Here is a 17,194-nt window from a genome sequence, read left to right as displayed (position 1 = left end):
TAACCCCAGCTCGAGGTTCAAGGCTAGCCATGGCCAAAAGCTCCTAGGATCACATCTCAACCACGAAAGGGGGGTAGGTGAGGGCATATCTGTTACCCTAACCTTGCAGGAAGCCTAAACATTTAGGAAGCTCGTGGTCCAAGGTTGCTTGAGCCAATCTGAGAGTTCCTATTTGGAAAACGGCTTGGGAGGAGGGGGAGTTCACAGCTTGAGCACCCAGAGTTCAAATCTCAGAACCACCAAGATAAGCAAAGAAAGAAACTTAAAAAGTATCTCTCACATAAAGGCCCACTGAATCTGACCCATCCGGGGTCTTCTACCCTCAACCAAGAAGTAATCTGTGCCCCACTGGGAAACAAGGGTGTGCCTGACTGGCTGGAGACACGACGGAAGTCCAGTCCTTGACCTGAAGGACCCTTGGTAGAAATGTCAGTGTAAACCTACATGGAGCTGTCATTCCACCTGGGTTTTGAAAAATGAATAGGAGTTTTCTGAACTGAACAGAACTTGGTGTTTTTAGGTACCAAGGAATGTGAGCACAAGTGAAAGCACTGTGCAGAAGTGCCTGCCGTATCTAAGAACTGACTAGCAGCTGAGCACAGAGCAGCGGCTGTGCTGCTCTCCACCACTCACACCGTTTCACAACCTCTGCTACTGTCAGTACCACTCAACTACCGTCCTTCAAATCAGTCTGCCTGTGTTTGGGAGCCAGGGTCTGGCTTTGGTGCCCAGGCTGGGCTCAAACTCTTGGGCACAAGTGATCTTCCCATCCAGCCCTCCATCCTATGTGTGGGATCCAGTGGCCTGGCTCAGCATCTTTTTGTATACTCAGTCTTACACACATCACATGTGGGTTAATGTGCAGGTTGTATTTGCCTTAATTCACAGAAATACACCTGCAGACTATTCCCATACAAACATCCCATCCTCCAATCTCCCAGCATGTGTTTGGACCGTGAGCAGCCTGGGCCAGGACCTGCTCAGCCTGACTTGAAGTGGGTCTGCATTTACAAAAAGAAATGTAAGCCAGGTACTGGTGGCTCACACCCATAATCCTAGCTACTCAGGAGGCTGAGATCTGAGGATCACGGTTTGAGGCCAACCCAGGCAGGAAAGTCTGTGAAACTCTTATCTCTTAACTACTCAGAAAAAGCCAGAAGTGGTGCTGTGGCTCAAGTGGTAGAGCACTACCCTTACGCACAAAGAGCCTTAGACCCGAGGATTGTCAAAAAGAAGAAGGAGGAGGAGGAGGAAGAGGAGGAGGAGGAAGAGGAGGAGAAGAAAGAGGAGGAGGAAGAAGAGGAGGAGGAGGAGGAGGAGGAGAAGGAGGAGGAGGAGGAGGAGGAGGAGGAGGAGGAGGAGGAAGAGGAGGAGGAGGAGGAGGAGGAGGAGGAGGAGGAGGAGGAGGAGGAGGAGGAGGAGAAGGAGAAGAAGAAGAAGAAGAAATAATGCAAGTGGCAGGTGCTGCGAGTCCGTGCGTTGCGGTGCCACAGGCCCCTCAGTCAGGCCCTGCCACCGCCACCTCTGCTCCGAGCTCCCTGGGTTGCGTGTGACCTCGGCTGGAATGTGGTCATCCATCCCATTTTCATTTCCAATTTTAAAAACAGGCACCAATAGTATTCCAGTAATTTCTTATGCAACCTCTTGGAAGTTTAAATTTACACTTCACTGAACACGACGCCTGAACTGGGTCAGCCGGCAGCTTGGCTTCCCAGCGACAGGCGGGGGCAGCGGGGGGGGGGGGGGCAGGGGCGGGAGAGGGCGCAGCCAGTGCCCAGGCTCTTACCTCCATGCACGAAGCCATGCAGGGTGCAGTCCGAAGGCCCCACCAGGTGGATCAGGCTGGACTGGCTGTAGCTCACCGTGTTGGGCTCTAGAGAGGCAAAGCAGAAGCATTAGTCATGGGGGAGATCACCTCCCACCCTGCAGCAGTACTTCACCGAGGATGACTGCCTGCCAGCACTCAGACTGGGTTCTTCGAAGGAGAGCTGAGGGCTCTGCAGGCCATAGCTGTGGGGAAGGCAGAGCAGGCCCAAGTAGCCCCATGAGTGGTTCACAGTATACTGCCTAGGGGGCTTGCCCACAGGGTCACAGGTGATGCTCCACTAGGATGCTGTCACCAACCTCATTTTCCACTTTTAAGAAAATCACCAACAGCCAGGCACCAGTGGTTCATATCTGCAATCCCAGCTACTCAGGGGGCTGAGATCTGGGGATCACAGTTCAAAGCCAGCCTGGGAAGGGGAGTCTGTGAAGACTTATCTCCAATCAACCACCAAAAAGCAGGAAGGGGAACTGCTGCTCAAGTGGTAGAACACTAGCCTTGAGCAAAAAAGCTAAGAGACAGTGCCCAGCCCCCAGCTCTAGTACTGGCACAAAGGCACACACAAAAATGGTACCAACAGTATTTCTGTAGTCTACATTGAAGCTCCATGACTGGCCCAGGAAGGCCCGGCTTATGGAGGGTGTCTGGGCTCAGGCCTCCTGCCAGGCAGCCTTCCTTCCCACCATCCTGTCCATGATCCACGCCAGGCCTACACAGTGATTCTCAGCAGCAAGACAGCCAGCAGGGTGGAGGCCATCCTGGCCAGAGGCTGGGTCTCCTGTGTCAGTATCTCTAAGATTCCTACTCTTCCCAGCTCTGGATATCTCTCCACAACTCCCACACTGTACTCGCCACAGCTGGTCCTATCCTGATTGGTGAGACACACCTCTGCAAGCTCTGTGTGGGTTCCCCAGAAACAACTGGATCTTGAAGGCTCTGAGCACATCAGTGGGTCAATTCATTGCTGCATTCAAATCATGAATAGACTAGGAGATAAAGTGGAAGAAATAAGTCACTGGGTGTGCCCCTGGGGCTGCTGGGGCCTTTCACAAAGGAACACAGGCTTAGGACCTGATTGACCAGCTGAAGGACAACAAAAGAACTGCTTTTAAATTTCAAACCCAAGAAAGGCTAGGCTTACTGCTCGGAAGGAAGGAAGGAAGGAAGGAAGGGAGGAAGGAAGGAAGGAAGGAAGGAAAGAAGGGAGGAAGGGAGGAAGGGAGGAAGGGAGGGAGGGAGGGAGGGAGGGAGGGAGGGAGGAAGGAGGGAGGGAGAAGGAGGGAGAAGGAGGGAGGGAGGGGGAGGGAGGGAGAGAGAGGGAGAAGGAAGGAGAAGGAGGGAGGGGGAGGGAAAAGAGAAGAGGGGAGTAGAAGAGAGCAGAGGGGAGCAGAGGAGATCAGAGATTTGTCCAGCAGGAAGGAAACTGACCTATACTGTTCCAGTGGCCTCAGAATATTTGTTTTGCTTTGGGAGGGCAAAGGCTGGACCAACAAAGAGCCAAAGAATGTGCAAAATCCTGCTAGACACTGCTGAGAAACCAACTGCACTACGGCTACCCCACAAGCCAGGCTGGAGAAGCCCAGTGATGTGAGCGCGGGCTGGCTGTCATCCACACCCTCCTTGGTAAGGAACGTGGCTGCAGCCTGAAGGGAGGACAGCAGAGATAATGGCGGAGCCCTTAGCCAGAACCCACAGCAAGGTACAGCAGCGCAGCAACCGGAGGGAGAGGGAATGAAGCCTAGCGAGCCTGACAGCTGCCCAGGGACAAGCAGACCTAAGAGAAGCCAAGTCAGGAAGCAGAACATCCACTTTATCTGGGATCCACAAGGACTTGAGGTTGAGGACATCATCAAGCCCAGCACAGAACATACAGGTATCATGAAGACCAGCGAAGTAGAGAAGCATAGAACATTCTGGAAAGTCATCAACTCTACTAAAATGTGACAGCTGTGTGTGCAGAAGGGGACAGAAGTAAGGCACATTGCCAGGGAGACATCCCATAAGTCAGCCTGTCCAGAAAGGTATGACAAGCTCCCAAGAACTGCAGCCCCAAAGTGCATCTGAGAACCAGGGGCTCTGGTTCTTGGGAGAAACACATTTGGTCAACTTGGCTTTTGCAGGGATTTCCTGGTGGAAGGACAGAGATGGGTGGGCCCACAGGACAGCTGCACACACCACAAACTGTCGCTCACACAGTCACACGTCTGCACGGTAAAGGAATGGGGGTTCAAACCTGCCGCCATCTGTGTTTCGGCGCTGTTGCTCAAGGCTAGCACTCTACTATCTGGCTACAGCGCCACTTCCATCTTTTTTGTGGATAATCAGGAAATAAGTCTCATGGACTTTCCTGCCCAGGCTGGCTTCCAACTGCAAGCTCCAGACCTCAGCCTTCTGAGTAGTTAGGATTACAGGCATGAGCCACTGACCCTGACTGTTTGCTTGTTTTCTTTTCTTTGTGTGTGTGTATGTGTGTGTGTGTGTGTGTGTGTGTGTGTGTTCTTCTTCTGGGGTGTTTTTTTTGGCCAGTACCACTTGAACCATAGTACCACTTCCGGCTTTTCTTCGGAGTAGTTTATTGGAGATAAGAGTCTAATGGCTGTTCTAGCTTGGGCTGGCTTCAAACTGAGATCCTCAGATCTCAGCTTCTTGAGTAGCTAGGATTACAGGTGCCTGGTTGTTTGCTTATTTTTAGTGAACTAGAAAACAAGCTTCTAAGTGTGCAGCACAAACTGGAAAAACATAACAAAAGCAAACGCCCTGAAGTAGGCCAGTGTCCCTCTGTCCAGGCCCTGGCACAGAATGCCCACCAGAGACTCACAGAGGTGCCATGCTGACTTCCTGAATGTTGTGCCACTGGGAGGGGCCAGCCTGGCTCTGAGGTGGGCAAGGGACAAAGGGCCTGGCTCCAGGAGAGGGCACTGGACATCTGGGAGACCAGAGGACGGTGATGGTCGACTAGAGTGTCCCTGTGGCCTGAGCATGGTGGGCAATGATATCCGCAGGTGAGAAAGCATGGGGCACCAACTCCTACCTGGGTTAAGGACAGGCTGGACAATGTCCCCGTTCCTCCACTTGGTCTCCATGCGCTCCAGCTTCTGGGCTTCGTACCGCTTCCGGCCCTCTTCCTCCTGCTCCTGCCGGGAGTACTGCGGGAGGGAAGCAGGCCAAGGTGAGGCGCAGCAGGGATGGCGCCCAGTCATCTAACTGGGCGCCAGCTGGGACTGGTTTTGTGACAACACGAATGGATGAAATCTTGTGTAGTCTCCCTCACCAGAGATAAGCTGGGTGTATGTTTGGCTCAGATCCTCCAAGACCAGTGAGTTTACAAATACATAGACCATTCTTCTGTACCATATGTAGTTAAACCTGTCTCGCTAGGCCACACACGCAATTTCTCACTATTAAAAGAGTATCGACTGTCTTGGTCATGTCTGCCCTAGTCCTGGATGTAAAATTGCACAAGTTCAAGACCAGCCCTAATAACTACTGGCCAAATGACACCTTTGCAGATCAGTAAGCCAAGGTGGAAAAGGATCCCAAGGCTCCCCTAGGGGATTGTGGGAGTTTTGTTTATTTTTGGGTCCGGTCGATGGTCCTGAACTCTGGGCCTGGGCGCAGTCCCTCAGCTCTTCAGCTCAAGGCTAGCGCTCTACCACTTGAGCCACAGCACCACTTCCGGCTTTTTTTCTTATGTGGTGCTGAGGAATCGAACCCAGGGCCTCGAGCATGCAAGGCAAGTGCTCTACCACTGAACCACCTTCCCAGCCCGATTGTGGGAGTTTCCGACTCAAGAATTTAAAAGGTATGAGAATATAAAATCTTTTTTTATTAGTGAAAATACTGTACAGAGGCGTTACAATTACATGAGCAAGATAATGAGTACATTTCTTTTTTTTTTTTTTGGCTGGTCATGGGACTTGAACTCTGGGCTTGGGTGCTGTCCCTGTGCTCTTCAGCTCAAGGTGAGCATTCTACTGCTTGAGCCACAGCGCTACTTCTGGTTTTCTAGTGGTTTATTGGAGATAAGAGTCTCATGGACTTTCCTGCCCAGGCTGGCTTTGAACCTCAATCCTCAGATCTCAGCCTCCTGAGTAGCTAGGATTACAGAAGGGTACCACTGGGGGCCGGCATGAGTACATTTCTTATCAAGCATTGTTGCCTCCTCCTTTGTTTCCCCTTACCATCCCTGCCCTCCCATCTCCACCCCCCGCTCCCCGCAAAAGTTGTAAAGTTCGTTTTTTGATATATCGTGTTATACATCTCATTGTTACAATGGGTCCACCTGTATCCCTATTTTAAACGTACATGTGGGGGAGGGACATACAAAGCAACAAAGAAATAATCTTATAAATATGTTAGAAACAACAGCAAGAAAGAAAAACTATTTGAGTCCTTATCTTGGGGTTCATTTCGCCTAACATCAACTTATCTGACCATTTCTGCTTGTCTCAGACATATACTAGTTATTGTAAATAAGGAAACCAGGGGACCCATGTTTCTTTGGGCCTGGCTTACTTCACTTAATATAATATTTTTCCAAGTCTTTCCATTTCCTAACAAATGGGGCAATGTCATTTTTTCTGATGGAGGCATAGAATTCCATTGTGTATATATACCACATTTTCTTGATCCATTCATGTACTGAGGGGCATCTGGGTTGGTCCCATATCTTAGCTATGGTAAATAATGCTGCAACAAACATAGTTGTGCTAGTAGCTTTAGTATGGTCTTGTTTGTGATCATTTGGGTAAATGCCCAAAAGTGGGATTGCTGGGTCATAAGGGAGCTCTATGTGGAGTCTTTTGAGGAACCTCCATACTACTTTCCAAAGTGGTTGAACAAGCTTACACTCCCACCAACAATGCAGTAGGGTTCCCTTTTGTCCACATCCCCTCCAGTATCTGTTGTTATTAGAGTTCTTGATTATCACCATTCTAACTGGGGTGAGGTGGTATCTCAGGGTTGTTTTGATTTGCCTTTCTTTTATGGCTAGGGAGGTTGAGCATTTTCTTAATAGAGACCCAGAAACATAACAAATCAAAGAAAGGTTGGACAAATGGGACTGCATGAAATTGCAGAGCTTCTGCATGGCAAAAGACATAGCTAGCAAGATCAATAGAAAGCCCATGGATTGGGAGAAGATATTCACTAGCCATACAAGGAACAAGGGTCTCATATCTAAAATATACCTGGAACTCAAAAAATTAAATCCCCCAACAACAAATCCTCAAAGAAACAACTGCCCAATAAATAAGTGGGCTAAAGACGTACAGAGAAACTTCTCTGAAGAGGAAAGAAGGATGGCCAAGAGAATATAAAATCTTATGTGTAAACGAAGGCTCCTCATTCTTGGGCACACTGGGGAACGTGAGATCTCTGAAGTAACAGCAACAGTCCATGCATCACCTTCAATGTCCCTCATCTTCCAGCCCAGGTAGGGACCTCACCCCTCCCCATGGGACCTTCAGGGGGACACAGTCCAGGTTTAGGCCTTACTGTCCATGCTCCCCACACAGTCCCCACCCTTCCCCTTGGCCTGGCCATCCCGAATGACCACAGCCTGGACACTCTCAGCCAGCTTTGCCAGCTGCCCCTCCTCCCTCATTCACCTGGCCAGTACGGGTGGCTGAGCCCTCAGGGCTCCACTCTGTCCCTCCTCAAGTCTCCCCAAACTACACTGTATTCGTTTCTGCTTGTCTAAAGCTAGTTTTTGGCCTTTCTGTGTTCTTCCTTGCAGCTTATCCCCTTGTACCCATCTCCTTTGGTTCAGTGAGCCTTCTTCAAAGGAAGCCAAGAAAGGAGACAGGGGTTTGTTCAAAAGAACCAAGCCAAGTGGAGCATGGTATGCACGCCTGTAATCCCAGCACTCAGGAGGCTGAAGCAGGGGACTAAGTTCCTGGACTTCCTGGGCAACACAGCAAGATCTTATCTCCAAAAAAGAAAGAAGAAAGGCTGGGCATCAACGGTTCACGCCTGTAATCCTAGCTACTCAGGAGGCCGAGATCTGAAGATGGTAGGTTGAAGCCAGTGGTAGACTCGTATCTCCAATAAACTACCTAAAAATCTGGAAAGTGTGGGGCTGGGAATGTGGCTTAGAGGTAGAGGGCTTGCCCAGCATGCATGAAGTCCAGGGTTCAATTCCTTAGTACCAGTTAAATGGAGAAAGCTGGAAGTAGTACTGTGGCTCAAGTGGTAGAGTGTGCTCCTTGAGCAAAAGCAGCTCAGGGACAGTGCCCAAGCCCTGAGTTCAAGCCCCAGGACTGACAAAAATAAAAATAAAAAAAATTGGGGTAAGAGAGGGCCAGGAGCTGGGGAAGCAGTGGTAGGACACTGTCTAGCAGGCACAGGCTCTGTGCTGTGTCCTCAGCACAGTAAAGAATAGACAACTTAAAAAACAACACCCCAACCCCCCCCCCCCCGCCCCCCACCACTGGTTCCTAGTCTAATATGTGGCATTCAGCAAGCTCATCAGAGCTCTGAGAGCACACAAGATGGATGGGCCTTTCTGGAATCCAGGCCGCAGGAGCCAGCTAATAACACACGCCTTGCCTTGATTCTGGGAACTAACAGCTGCAATACTTGAGTGAAGGACTGGTCTCAGGCTCAGTCCCAGGACTCACGAGATCCACTCATCTGAAGCAGTGACAGCATGGCCTGAGTGCACAGACTGCAGCCTGAGTGTCTCATAATGCAGGCCTATTTGCATGTTTGTGTCCACCCGTGGCCCTCCAGCTTCTCCAGGGTGAAGCATCACCAGTATCACAGGGCCACTGCGCTTCCCAACCCCAGGGAAAGGCAGCATCCTCTGTCAGGCTGGGAAGAAGGCGGAGCAAGAAGATAAAGCTGTTCTCTATATGACAGTGCCCAGAATTCCTCTGGGGAGATGAACACAACAGAAAATCGTGTGCGTGTGTGTGTCTGTGTGCGCACGCAGGTTTGAGTGTGTCTGATATGTCTATATTTCAGCTAGTTGGCATCTGTGAATATGTTTATACATACTATCCATGGCCAGCTAAGTGTAGAAGGCTGGCAGGGGAGATGCTAGGGGTGCTGGAAGCCTGTGGTTGGGCTCCAGGAGATATGTACACAGGCCTCCTGGAGCCAGGAAAGGAAGCTGTGCCCAAGCAGGGCTCTGCCAGCCCTGCAGCCTGTGTTCCCAGGGAGCTGAGGGTTATCATTTCAGGGCCTGGTGTGGGGAAGTGATCGGCTCACCCCTGCAGCAGTGAAGCTGGATCCCAGCTTTTTCTCGCAGCCCTCTGCCTTGGCTCTGCAGCCATGTTCCAGCACAATGTCTACAAAGCCATGCTGGCATTTATGTCGTATCAACTCCACCATACAAAGGAAGAGAAAAGGCTGTGGGCTCCTCCAGGATGTGGGAGAGCGGCCACAGGTGGTGAGGAGAGCAGGCAAGGCTGTGCAGAGGATCTGGCCTACAGCAAGAAGAGGGGAACCCGGGAGTGTGGACCACCCACCCCTCTACACTGGCCAGAGCCCTAGTGCTCTAAGCACCAGGTGCCGACAAGCGGAAAGGCACAGGCTTTTGTCCAGCTCCTCTGGAAGATGTTGCAAGACACTGACACCAACAAGAGGCCTGCATCAGGTAAACTACACGTGATGTGGCAGATCTGACACTCAGGGCTCCAAGGCCAGGCCAGACAGGTGCTCCTGTGGCCGTCCGTCTCTCCTGCTTCTTGGGTCAGAACCCCAGTTACCTGAGAGTCAGGGAGAGGAGGGGGATGACTATGTTGAGTAGGGGGGTCTCAAAATTGACCTTCACCTAGAACCAGAATGGGAATGTAAGTAAGCTGCGCACCAGTGGCTCACACCTATTATCCTAGCCACTCAGGAGGCTCAGACCTGAGGATCGCAGTTCAAAGTCAGTCGGGGCATGAGAGGCCACAAGACTCTTTTCTTTAATAAACTACTAGGAAAAAGCCAGAAGTGGTGCTGTGTTTCAAAGTGGTACAATGTTAACCTTGAGCAAAAGAAGCTCAGGGACAGGGCCTAGGCCCTGAGTTCAAGCCCCTGCACCAGCAAAAAAAAAAAAAGTGAATGTTTTAGGAAACAGCGTTCTTGTAGTTGCAATTAGTAATGAGGTAAGATGTCACACAAAGTGGTTGGCCCTCACTCCTAAGACTGGTGCCCTTTGAAGAGTATGAAAGACAGAGCAAGAAGGCAGTTTAGTGAAGCAAGTAGATGGTGATGTGCAGCCCAAGGCCAGGCATGCTGCTGCCATAAGCTGGAGAAGGGGAAGGGGGGGAGAGATCCATATCCATCTCTGAAGATGCTTCTTCCTAAGCTGCTGTGCAGAGCTCAGCCCAGGCCATACCTCGATTTCAGGCTCTGACCCTCACAACTGTGAAGAATCGACTTTTGTCTCTAGGCCAGGCAGTCTGAGGCACTGTGTCACAGCAGCTCCAGGACACTAGCACAGTATTGCTGTGGCCCTGACTGCCTCCAATCTGTCCCTGAGCTGTGCCTACTCTACCCACACAGGGAGGTGGATCACCTGGAGTTGTCAAAGGCTGGCAGGATCACCCTGCTTTCAGAGACCCAAAGGGCACAGCCACTAGGCCAACAAGCCAAGGCACACCACCCTTTCCAGAAAATATGGTGAGGGCTCCGGTCACCCAAGTGTGTTTTTAAAACTCTAGACCAGCTGGGTATGCTGGTGCACACCTGTAATCCCAGCACTCAGGAAGCTGAAGGAGAAGGATTATGAATTTGAGACCAACTCAGGAAAGAGAGGCAAGAGAATCATGCATTTGAGGCCAGCCTGGGTACAGAGGCCAGTGGTCTATAAACAAGAACAGGCATGGGCCACAAGAGATCTGGTTCTCAGTTGTCACTTTCTTTTATGTGTTCTGTTGGTCACAGGGCTTGAACCCAGGGCCTGGGCTCTGTCCTTGAACTCTTTCGTTCAAGGCTAGTGGTCTACCACTTTTGAGCCACAGCTCCACTTCCAGGTTTCTGGTGGAGATAAGAGTCTCACAACCTTCCTGCCCAGGCTGGCTTTGAATCATGATCCTCAAATCTCAGCCTCTTGAGTAGCTAGATTACAGATGTGAGCCACTAGTGCTCAGCTTCAGTTGTCACACTTCTAAAATCATGTTCTAATTAAGCTCTGCCCCTCCCTGGTACAGGAGCACAGGCAGGGCGAGGCGGAAGTACAGGAGGCGGCCAGGGAGACTTCTGGGAATGAGTGAGATTCTTTCCCAAGGGTTTGCCCCACAGAGTCTGCATGGTCCTAGGTGGTGCTCACAGGCCCATCCCAAGGACATCATAGTGAACCCCTCTTGTGCTCAGGAGCTTCTGTCCACAGCTGAGGGAGAATGAGACCCATCCAGAGGAGGAACATACCAGCAGGGACAGGAGGAAGAGAGTAATGATCACAAGAACAGAGATGAAAACTAGCTCTTGAAAGGGTCCGGGCAGCGGAGGGGGGGGGGGGGGGTGGAGGTGGAGGGGTGGTCCAGGCTCTGGGTGCAGCTGGGTCCAGGCATTCCTCAGCCTGTCGCACAGTCCCCTCTCTGGTCCATGATATGACACAATGGTCCTCCAGGACAAAGGAACGCCTGTCTGTGGGTTCTGTGTAGCTCACTGAAAGCACGAATTATACATGGACTAAACTACGCCAAGCAGATTCGTCTCCGTCCCTCCATTTTCTCTAGGAGAGAACTGGGTTCTGAGCCCATCCCAGGAGGCACCCCAAACTGCCGCTGCTCCCTTGGGACACGTCCTTGGCTGGACAGCCCTCCCCCCAACACTCAGCAGGCCCCACTTCTACATTCAGCCCAGGAGACAAGCTAAGGGGTCAGCTTACCACGACAGGAGGCACCTCGAGGACCTTGTCCACGTTCTTCAGAGACAGGGGCACGTACCACAGGGTGGCCTTATTGGTCAGCTTTTTGGTACCTTAAAAAAGAAAACCACATGCGTGATGTCCTGGGGAGGTGCTGCCACCAGACCTGGCGATCCCAGGGGTCTGGGCCCCCAACACTCAAGGTCATTTTCAGCCTCCTGCCCTGGTGACTACCACCATGCAAGCACCGACATAGATCCAGAAACCCATCAGCAGGGAGTGCAGTCCCACCTCCGGGACCCTGGGACACAGCTCTCCCCATGCTGCCCTTGGGCTGGGAACGCTTTCTAGCGGCTACTGGACCGTGTTTTTGGTTTGCTTGCAGTATTGGAGGTGAACTCAGGGCCTTGCACGTTAGGCAAGTGCTCTATCACGTGTGCTACATCCCAACAGTCTTGTTCTGAGGCAGGGTCTTGCTAAGCTGCCCAGGCTGGGCTCATATTCTAGATACGCCTGCCTCAGACTCCTGAGTGCTAGGACACTAACACAGCACAGTGTTACCATGCCCAGTTCCTACCTGATGTTTTAACCAGGTGGTTATGAAAACTGGTAAGCTGCCTCTGATGAGCTTTGCAGAGAGGCAGGCCTGTCCCCTCTCCTGTCCTCCGGGGGAAGCCAGCCCAAGCTTCTCACTTGCTGGCCCAAGTCCCCACTGGTAGACACTGTGATGACACTTGGTAGCACTCCCTCACATTCTATCCACCTGCCTCCACACTGCACGATCCTGCCAGCCAGCAGGAAAGGCTTCAGCATGTACCCCATGCCCAGGTAGAGAAGCCCCTGAGAGGAAGGGCAACCACTGCCAACCACTGTCCAAAGCACAGAGGCCTGAGCAGCTCCTCAAGCCCAGTGCTCCCTCCCGAGTTCCTCCTCCTGGTCCTCTCCCACACAAACCTAAGATGGCGGCTCAAAGTTCTAACCCAGGGCTTCCAAGCTCTGAGACAGGGGCTGTGGCTGCATAAGGCTTGGGGCACTGAGCCTCGCGGTGGAGCTGAGTGTGGGAGCTGGCCTGGGAGAGGGCTGCAAACCATGGCTGGTGGCCTGTTAGTGCAAAGGAGTTCACAGCAGTGATTTGGAAACTGGAGAGATCAGTTTTCCCAGGGCTGCATAGCCACTTGGTGCCATTCTTAGTGCAGATGCAGCTTTTCCAGATCTGTCATTCCCAAGTACTTACAAGGAACCCCCCACCCCTTTTTTTCTGTAGGTCATGGAGCCTGAACTCTGGGCCTGGGCGCTGTTCCTCAGCTCTTCAGGTCAGGGCTAGCACTCTACCACTTGAGCCACAGTGCCACTTCTGACTTTTTCTGCTTATGTGGTGCTAAGGAATCAAACTCAGGGCCTCACGCATGCAAGGCAAGCGCTCTACCACTGAGCCACCTCCCCAGCCCAGGATCCCTCTTTTAAAAAAAAAAAAAAAATTTACTTATTTTCAGTTTCAGTACTGGTACTTGAACTCAGGGTCTTGCACTCTTTTTTTTTTTTTTTTCTTTTTTCTTTTTTTTTGGTCTTGCACTCTTGCTTGTTTTTTTCACTCAAGGCTAGCACTCTACCATTTGAGCCATACTCCCACTTCTGGATTTTCCTGATTAATGTGAAGTAAGAATCTCTTGGACTTTATTGCCTGGGCTGGCTTCGAATAGTGATTCTTAGATCTCAGCCTCCTGAGTAGCTAGGATTACAGATGTGAGCCACCAGCGCCCAGCTTTAAAAGCTGCTTCTACAACAGGAAAGATCCCAGTGTGCAGCACAAGTGAGATGGGCCCGCCCCACAACCAGCAGGAGCCTGGGCTTCCCGAGGGTCCCACTCAACCCAACCCAGGCTCTATATCAAACCCCAAGGGGGTCACTTAAAAAGAGGCCCTTGAGCCCCACCCTGCTCCTAACACCAGCCTCCAGCTTGGCCCTGGCACAAGCACCTCAGAACACAGCTTCCGGTTCCTGTGCCAGGAGCACAGACAGCTACTATGAGAAAATATTTTCACCACACTTTGACTGAGCAGATCTGACAACCTGCTTTTGGGAATAAAGATTTCCTGTTGGATTCAGCTGGAGCCAGCCTGACGAGCTGGTTTCCATGGAAACCAGCATGGCCTCACTAGACCTAAATGCACACTACAGAGCAAAAGGAGGTAAATATGCTAATTGTACATTCTCCACTCTTCAATGGAACACTGCCAGAACTGTGGCATTAACATTTCTTTTTAAATCTTAGGAGCTTCCAGCTATTCTCTGGAGCAATTCACAGCAATCACGTCCCTGTTAGCTTAATATTTTGACAGGTGCTAGAGGTGAATGAAAAGGCAAGTTTTCGGGTCCTCTGGCCTGTGCTCATTCAGCTGCCGTGGGACACGGAGGGGAGCATGGGCCCTGCTCCCAAGGTGGAGAAGGAGCCGAGTACTTGTGCCCACAGCATCATGGCTCAGCCCTGTTAGAGATACATCCCTGGCCCTCCCAGGGCCGACCACACACTGCATGTGCGCTCGGGGGGCATTGGGAGAACAGAATGGGTCTGGAGGCTACAGGCCAGGCACAGAGGTGCACCTCCCAGGGGACATGTGGGCAGGAGAGAAACGGAGGACAACAGAGATCTGCACGGGGTCTAAGGTGGGGAGCCAGAAGATGGCTGAGAAACAGACATGCAGACCTAGAGAAGAGGGAGCATGACATGGGGGGGAGGGGGGGTCACAGAATAGGCTCTGGGATGAGGTGACGAAGACATGGAGACAAGTCAAGCCCTGCCTTGGGCCTGTGAGGAAGGAGTTGAGGAGAACCTAGGGCCATGACATAGCTCCACTGAGAGAAGCTGCCCAGGAGGGCACAGAGCAAGACTCCAGGTCCCAGGAGGGCGAACATGTGCAGCCATGCCAGCACTGCCTCCGTGCCCTAGAGCTGGCCCCGCCCTCCTGGGCAGTCCAGGCCCTTTGGACTGGGGTTGAGGATGCAGCAGTGAGAGGAAGGGCATGCCCATGGGGTAGGCAAACAGAGGCTTGGGCTTTGTCCCCTCAGTGTGAGAACCTTAACAACATGTCATCTAGCTGGCACTGGCGGCTCACGCCTGTAATCCTAGCTACTCAGGAGGCTGAGATCTGAGAATCAAGGTTCAAAGCCAACCTGGGCAGGAACGTCCGTGAGACTCCTATCTCCAGTTAACTACCAGAAAACTGGAAGTGCCACTGTGACTCAAGTGTGCTCACCTTGAGCTGAAGAGGTACAGCGCCCAGGCCCAGAGTTCAAGCCCCACGACCAACAAAAAAAGACAGGCCAGGTCATCAGGAGGTTGAGGAAGGAACCTGACAAGATTTGACTAGAAAGATGGGGCTTCAACTCTGAACCTGGGCACTGTCCCTCAGCTCAAGGCAAGCGCTCTACCACTTGAGCTACAGCGCCACTTCCGGTTTTCAGGTGATTCATTGGAGATAAGAGTCTCACAGACTTTCCTGCTTGGGCTGGCTTTGAACCATGATCCTCAGATCTTAGCCTCCTGAGTAGCTAGGATTACAGGCATGAGCCACTGGTGCCCAGCTTCTGGCCTGTCTTTTTTTTTCTTTTTTCTTTTGCTGAGCCCATGGAAGTCGCCATCTGGAGGCAGCTCTCACTGGAGGGAGCAAATCCTTAGCCCCAGCACCCCTGACTGAGCAAGGCCCACTGCTCTCTGCCCTAGGGACTGAGGAGGGTCCGTCCTGCCCATCTCAAAGCCTTGAACATCTTTCTGACCCTGCTTCTCGCCATCTGCACACGGCGGTGCTGTTCTAGTCACCAAGCCCATGAGGTCCAGAACAGGCCTCCAAGACCAGATCAGGAAGGCAGCCCGACTGACCCACTGTTTCTAAAGCCAAGGCTACAGTGAATCCACAGTGGCTGCCGGCTGCCAAAATGGCGGGCTACACACAAGCATGAAGACCGAGAGGCTCTGGGAGCAGCGAACTTCTGCTCCTGCGCAGGGGCAATGTCCATCCCGGTGGCCACCAGAGGAAGAGGCCAAGCTTTCCCGTAGTGGTGCACACTTTGCTTCTTGTGATACAGCCTGAGACCAGCAGCACCCAAGGGTGCTTCCAATGCTGGAGACACCTTCTGTATCTAGGGCCCAGTCTAAAGGAACAGCCCAGAGCCAACCATCTCTCCCCCAGACAGCCCTCAGCCACATCATGCACTGTGCTGTAGCTGGACTGATGCAACCCGTTCTAAGTGCCAATCCTGCTGAGGTCACTGGAAAGTTCCAGATGGATAACTAAGTTCCTGGCCTATCAAGAGAACAGGCCCCACTGCCAAGGAACCAAGAAGGAGAGGAAAGGACGCAGCACAGCCGCTATTCTGCACGGGCCTGGAGGGTGGCTTGGGACCACGGGGATGCAGAGCGGGCAGGAGGCAGCCGGAGGTTCACCTTCCCCATCGCCAGTCTGGTTATAAAAAGAAGTGTGAGAGCCAGTGAGAAGGAGCCTCGCTCCCCCACAGAAAGAGGAGACACGTTTCCATGGTTACCATGGCCAAGGAGACAGAGCAGAAGAACCCAGAGCAAGGTTCACCCAGCAGTTCCGATCTAGGCCTGGCTCAGGCTGGGGCGGGGTGGGCCTCTCCCGAGGCTGAGCCAGTGTCCGCCACCCTCCAGGAGAGCAGGGAGAGGCCGTGGACCACTCCCAGCTCCGCCACGGACTAAGTGGCCACCGCAAGGTGGTAGCTGAGCCTTGATCCTGTTCTGGCTGGGTAGTATTGGGCTCTCGTTGTGAAATCTCTAGCCCATGAGTGCCTCATCTGAAAAGTTCAGGTAAGAGCAGAAGCTGCCCATGGGGCTGGGGCTGGGGTGGGGCACCCTCATGTGTGCAAGCAGCAGTGAAGTACAAACAGGCAGTGTGAAAGTTACCTGTGAGGATGTTCTCCGATGTCACGTGGACCTGCACCTCCACCGAGTGCTTGGAAGCGTAGGTGATTTCCGCACTCACATGCGCCACCTCGCCGATGCACATGGGTGACAGGAAGTCTGTACGCTCCACCCTGGCCAGGGCGGCCACGCAGCGCTCCTATGGAGACCAGAGAGGGAAAGTTACCCCGCCAGCCTGCCAGCTGCTCCCTGGCACTGTGCTCTTGAGGTTCATTCATGCTCAGGCACATGGAGAAGTCTGGGGACTGCAGGGGGTGGAGGGGTGCTGGCCGCGCATGCACCTGCCACCAGCGGTGCTCTTACAAGTTTCCTCCCATACACACATAACCTCATAATCGAATGTGGAAAAACAGGTGCCTACTCAGGGAACTTGGGACACAGAGGAAAGGAAGAAGAGGGGAATCGCCCTCCTTTCCAAAGCTGAGCAGTTGCTATCTAGGGAGCCCCCAGGTGGTTCGCTAAGAACAGGGTGGTGCTGGCTTAGTCCTCCCTTAGCCTGACTCCCACTTCACAGCCCCAGGGGAAATAACCCGCCATCCTGACACCTCACCTGGCTTCAACTCTTATCGCTGCAGAGTCACTGTACAAAAGGTTGCACTGTGATAGTTCCCTATATGGATATGGTGTACTT

General features: G+C 52.4%; 1 protein-coding gene across 5 annotated transcripts in view; it reads right to left on the bottom strand.

Annotated features, from left to right (window-relative positions):
* The window catches only part of Acot7 (acyl-CoA thioesterase 7), a 94,002-nt gene that overhangs the window by 33,181 nt on the left and 43,627 nt on the right, over nt 1–17,194 (bottom strand). For all 5 annotated transcript variants that reach the window (XM_042672802.1, XM_042672806.1, XM_042672801.1 and 2 more), the window contains exons 3-6: nt 16,546–16,702; nt 11,649–11,740; nt 4,857–4,971; nt 1,787–1,873 (exon numbers count right to left, since the gene is read on the bottom strand). In XM_042672802.1, the coding sequence (XP_042528736.1) occupies nt 1,787–1,873; nt 4,857–4,971; nt 11,649–11,740; nt 16,546–16,702 (451 nt within the window). The remainder of the gene's footprint in view (nt 1–1,786; nt 1,874–4,856; nt 4,972–11,648; nt 11,741–16,545; nt 16,703–17,194) is intronic.

This window comes from Dipodomys spectabilis, unplaced genomic scaffold, assembly GCF_019054845.1.
Source record: "Dipodomys spectabilis isolate Male_0828 unplaced genomic scaffold, ASM1905484v1 ptg000772l, whole genome shotgun sequence".
In the NCBI taxonomy this organism is placed as follows: domain Eukaryota; kingdom Metazoa; phylum Chordata; class Mammalia; order Rodentia; family Heteromyidae; genus Dipodomys; species Dipodomys spectabilis.
Note: the sequence above shows the minus strand (reverse complement) of the source record. Positions and strands in the feature narration are given on the sequence as shown.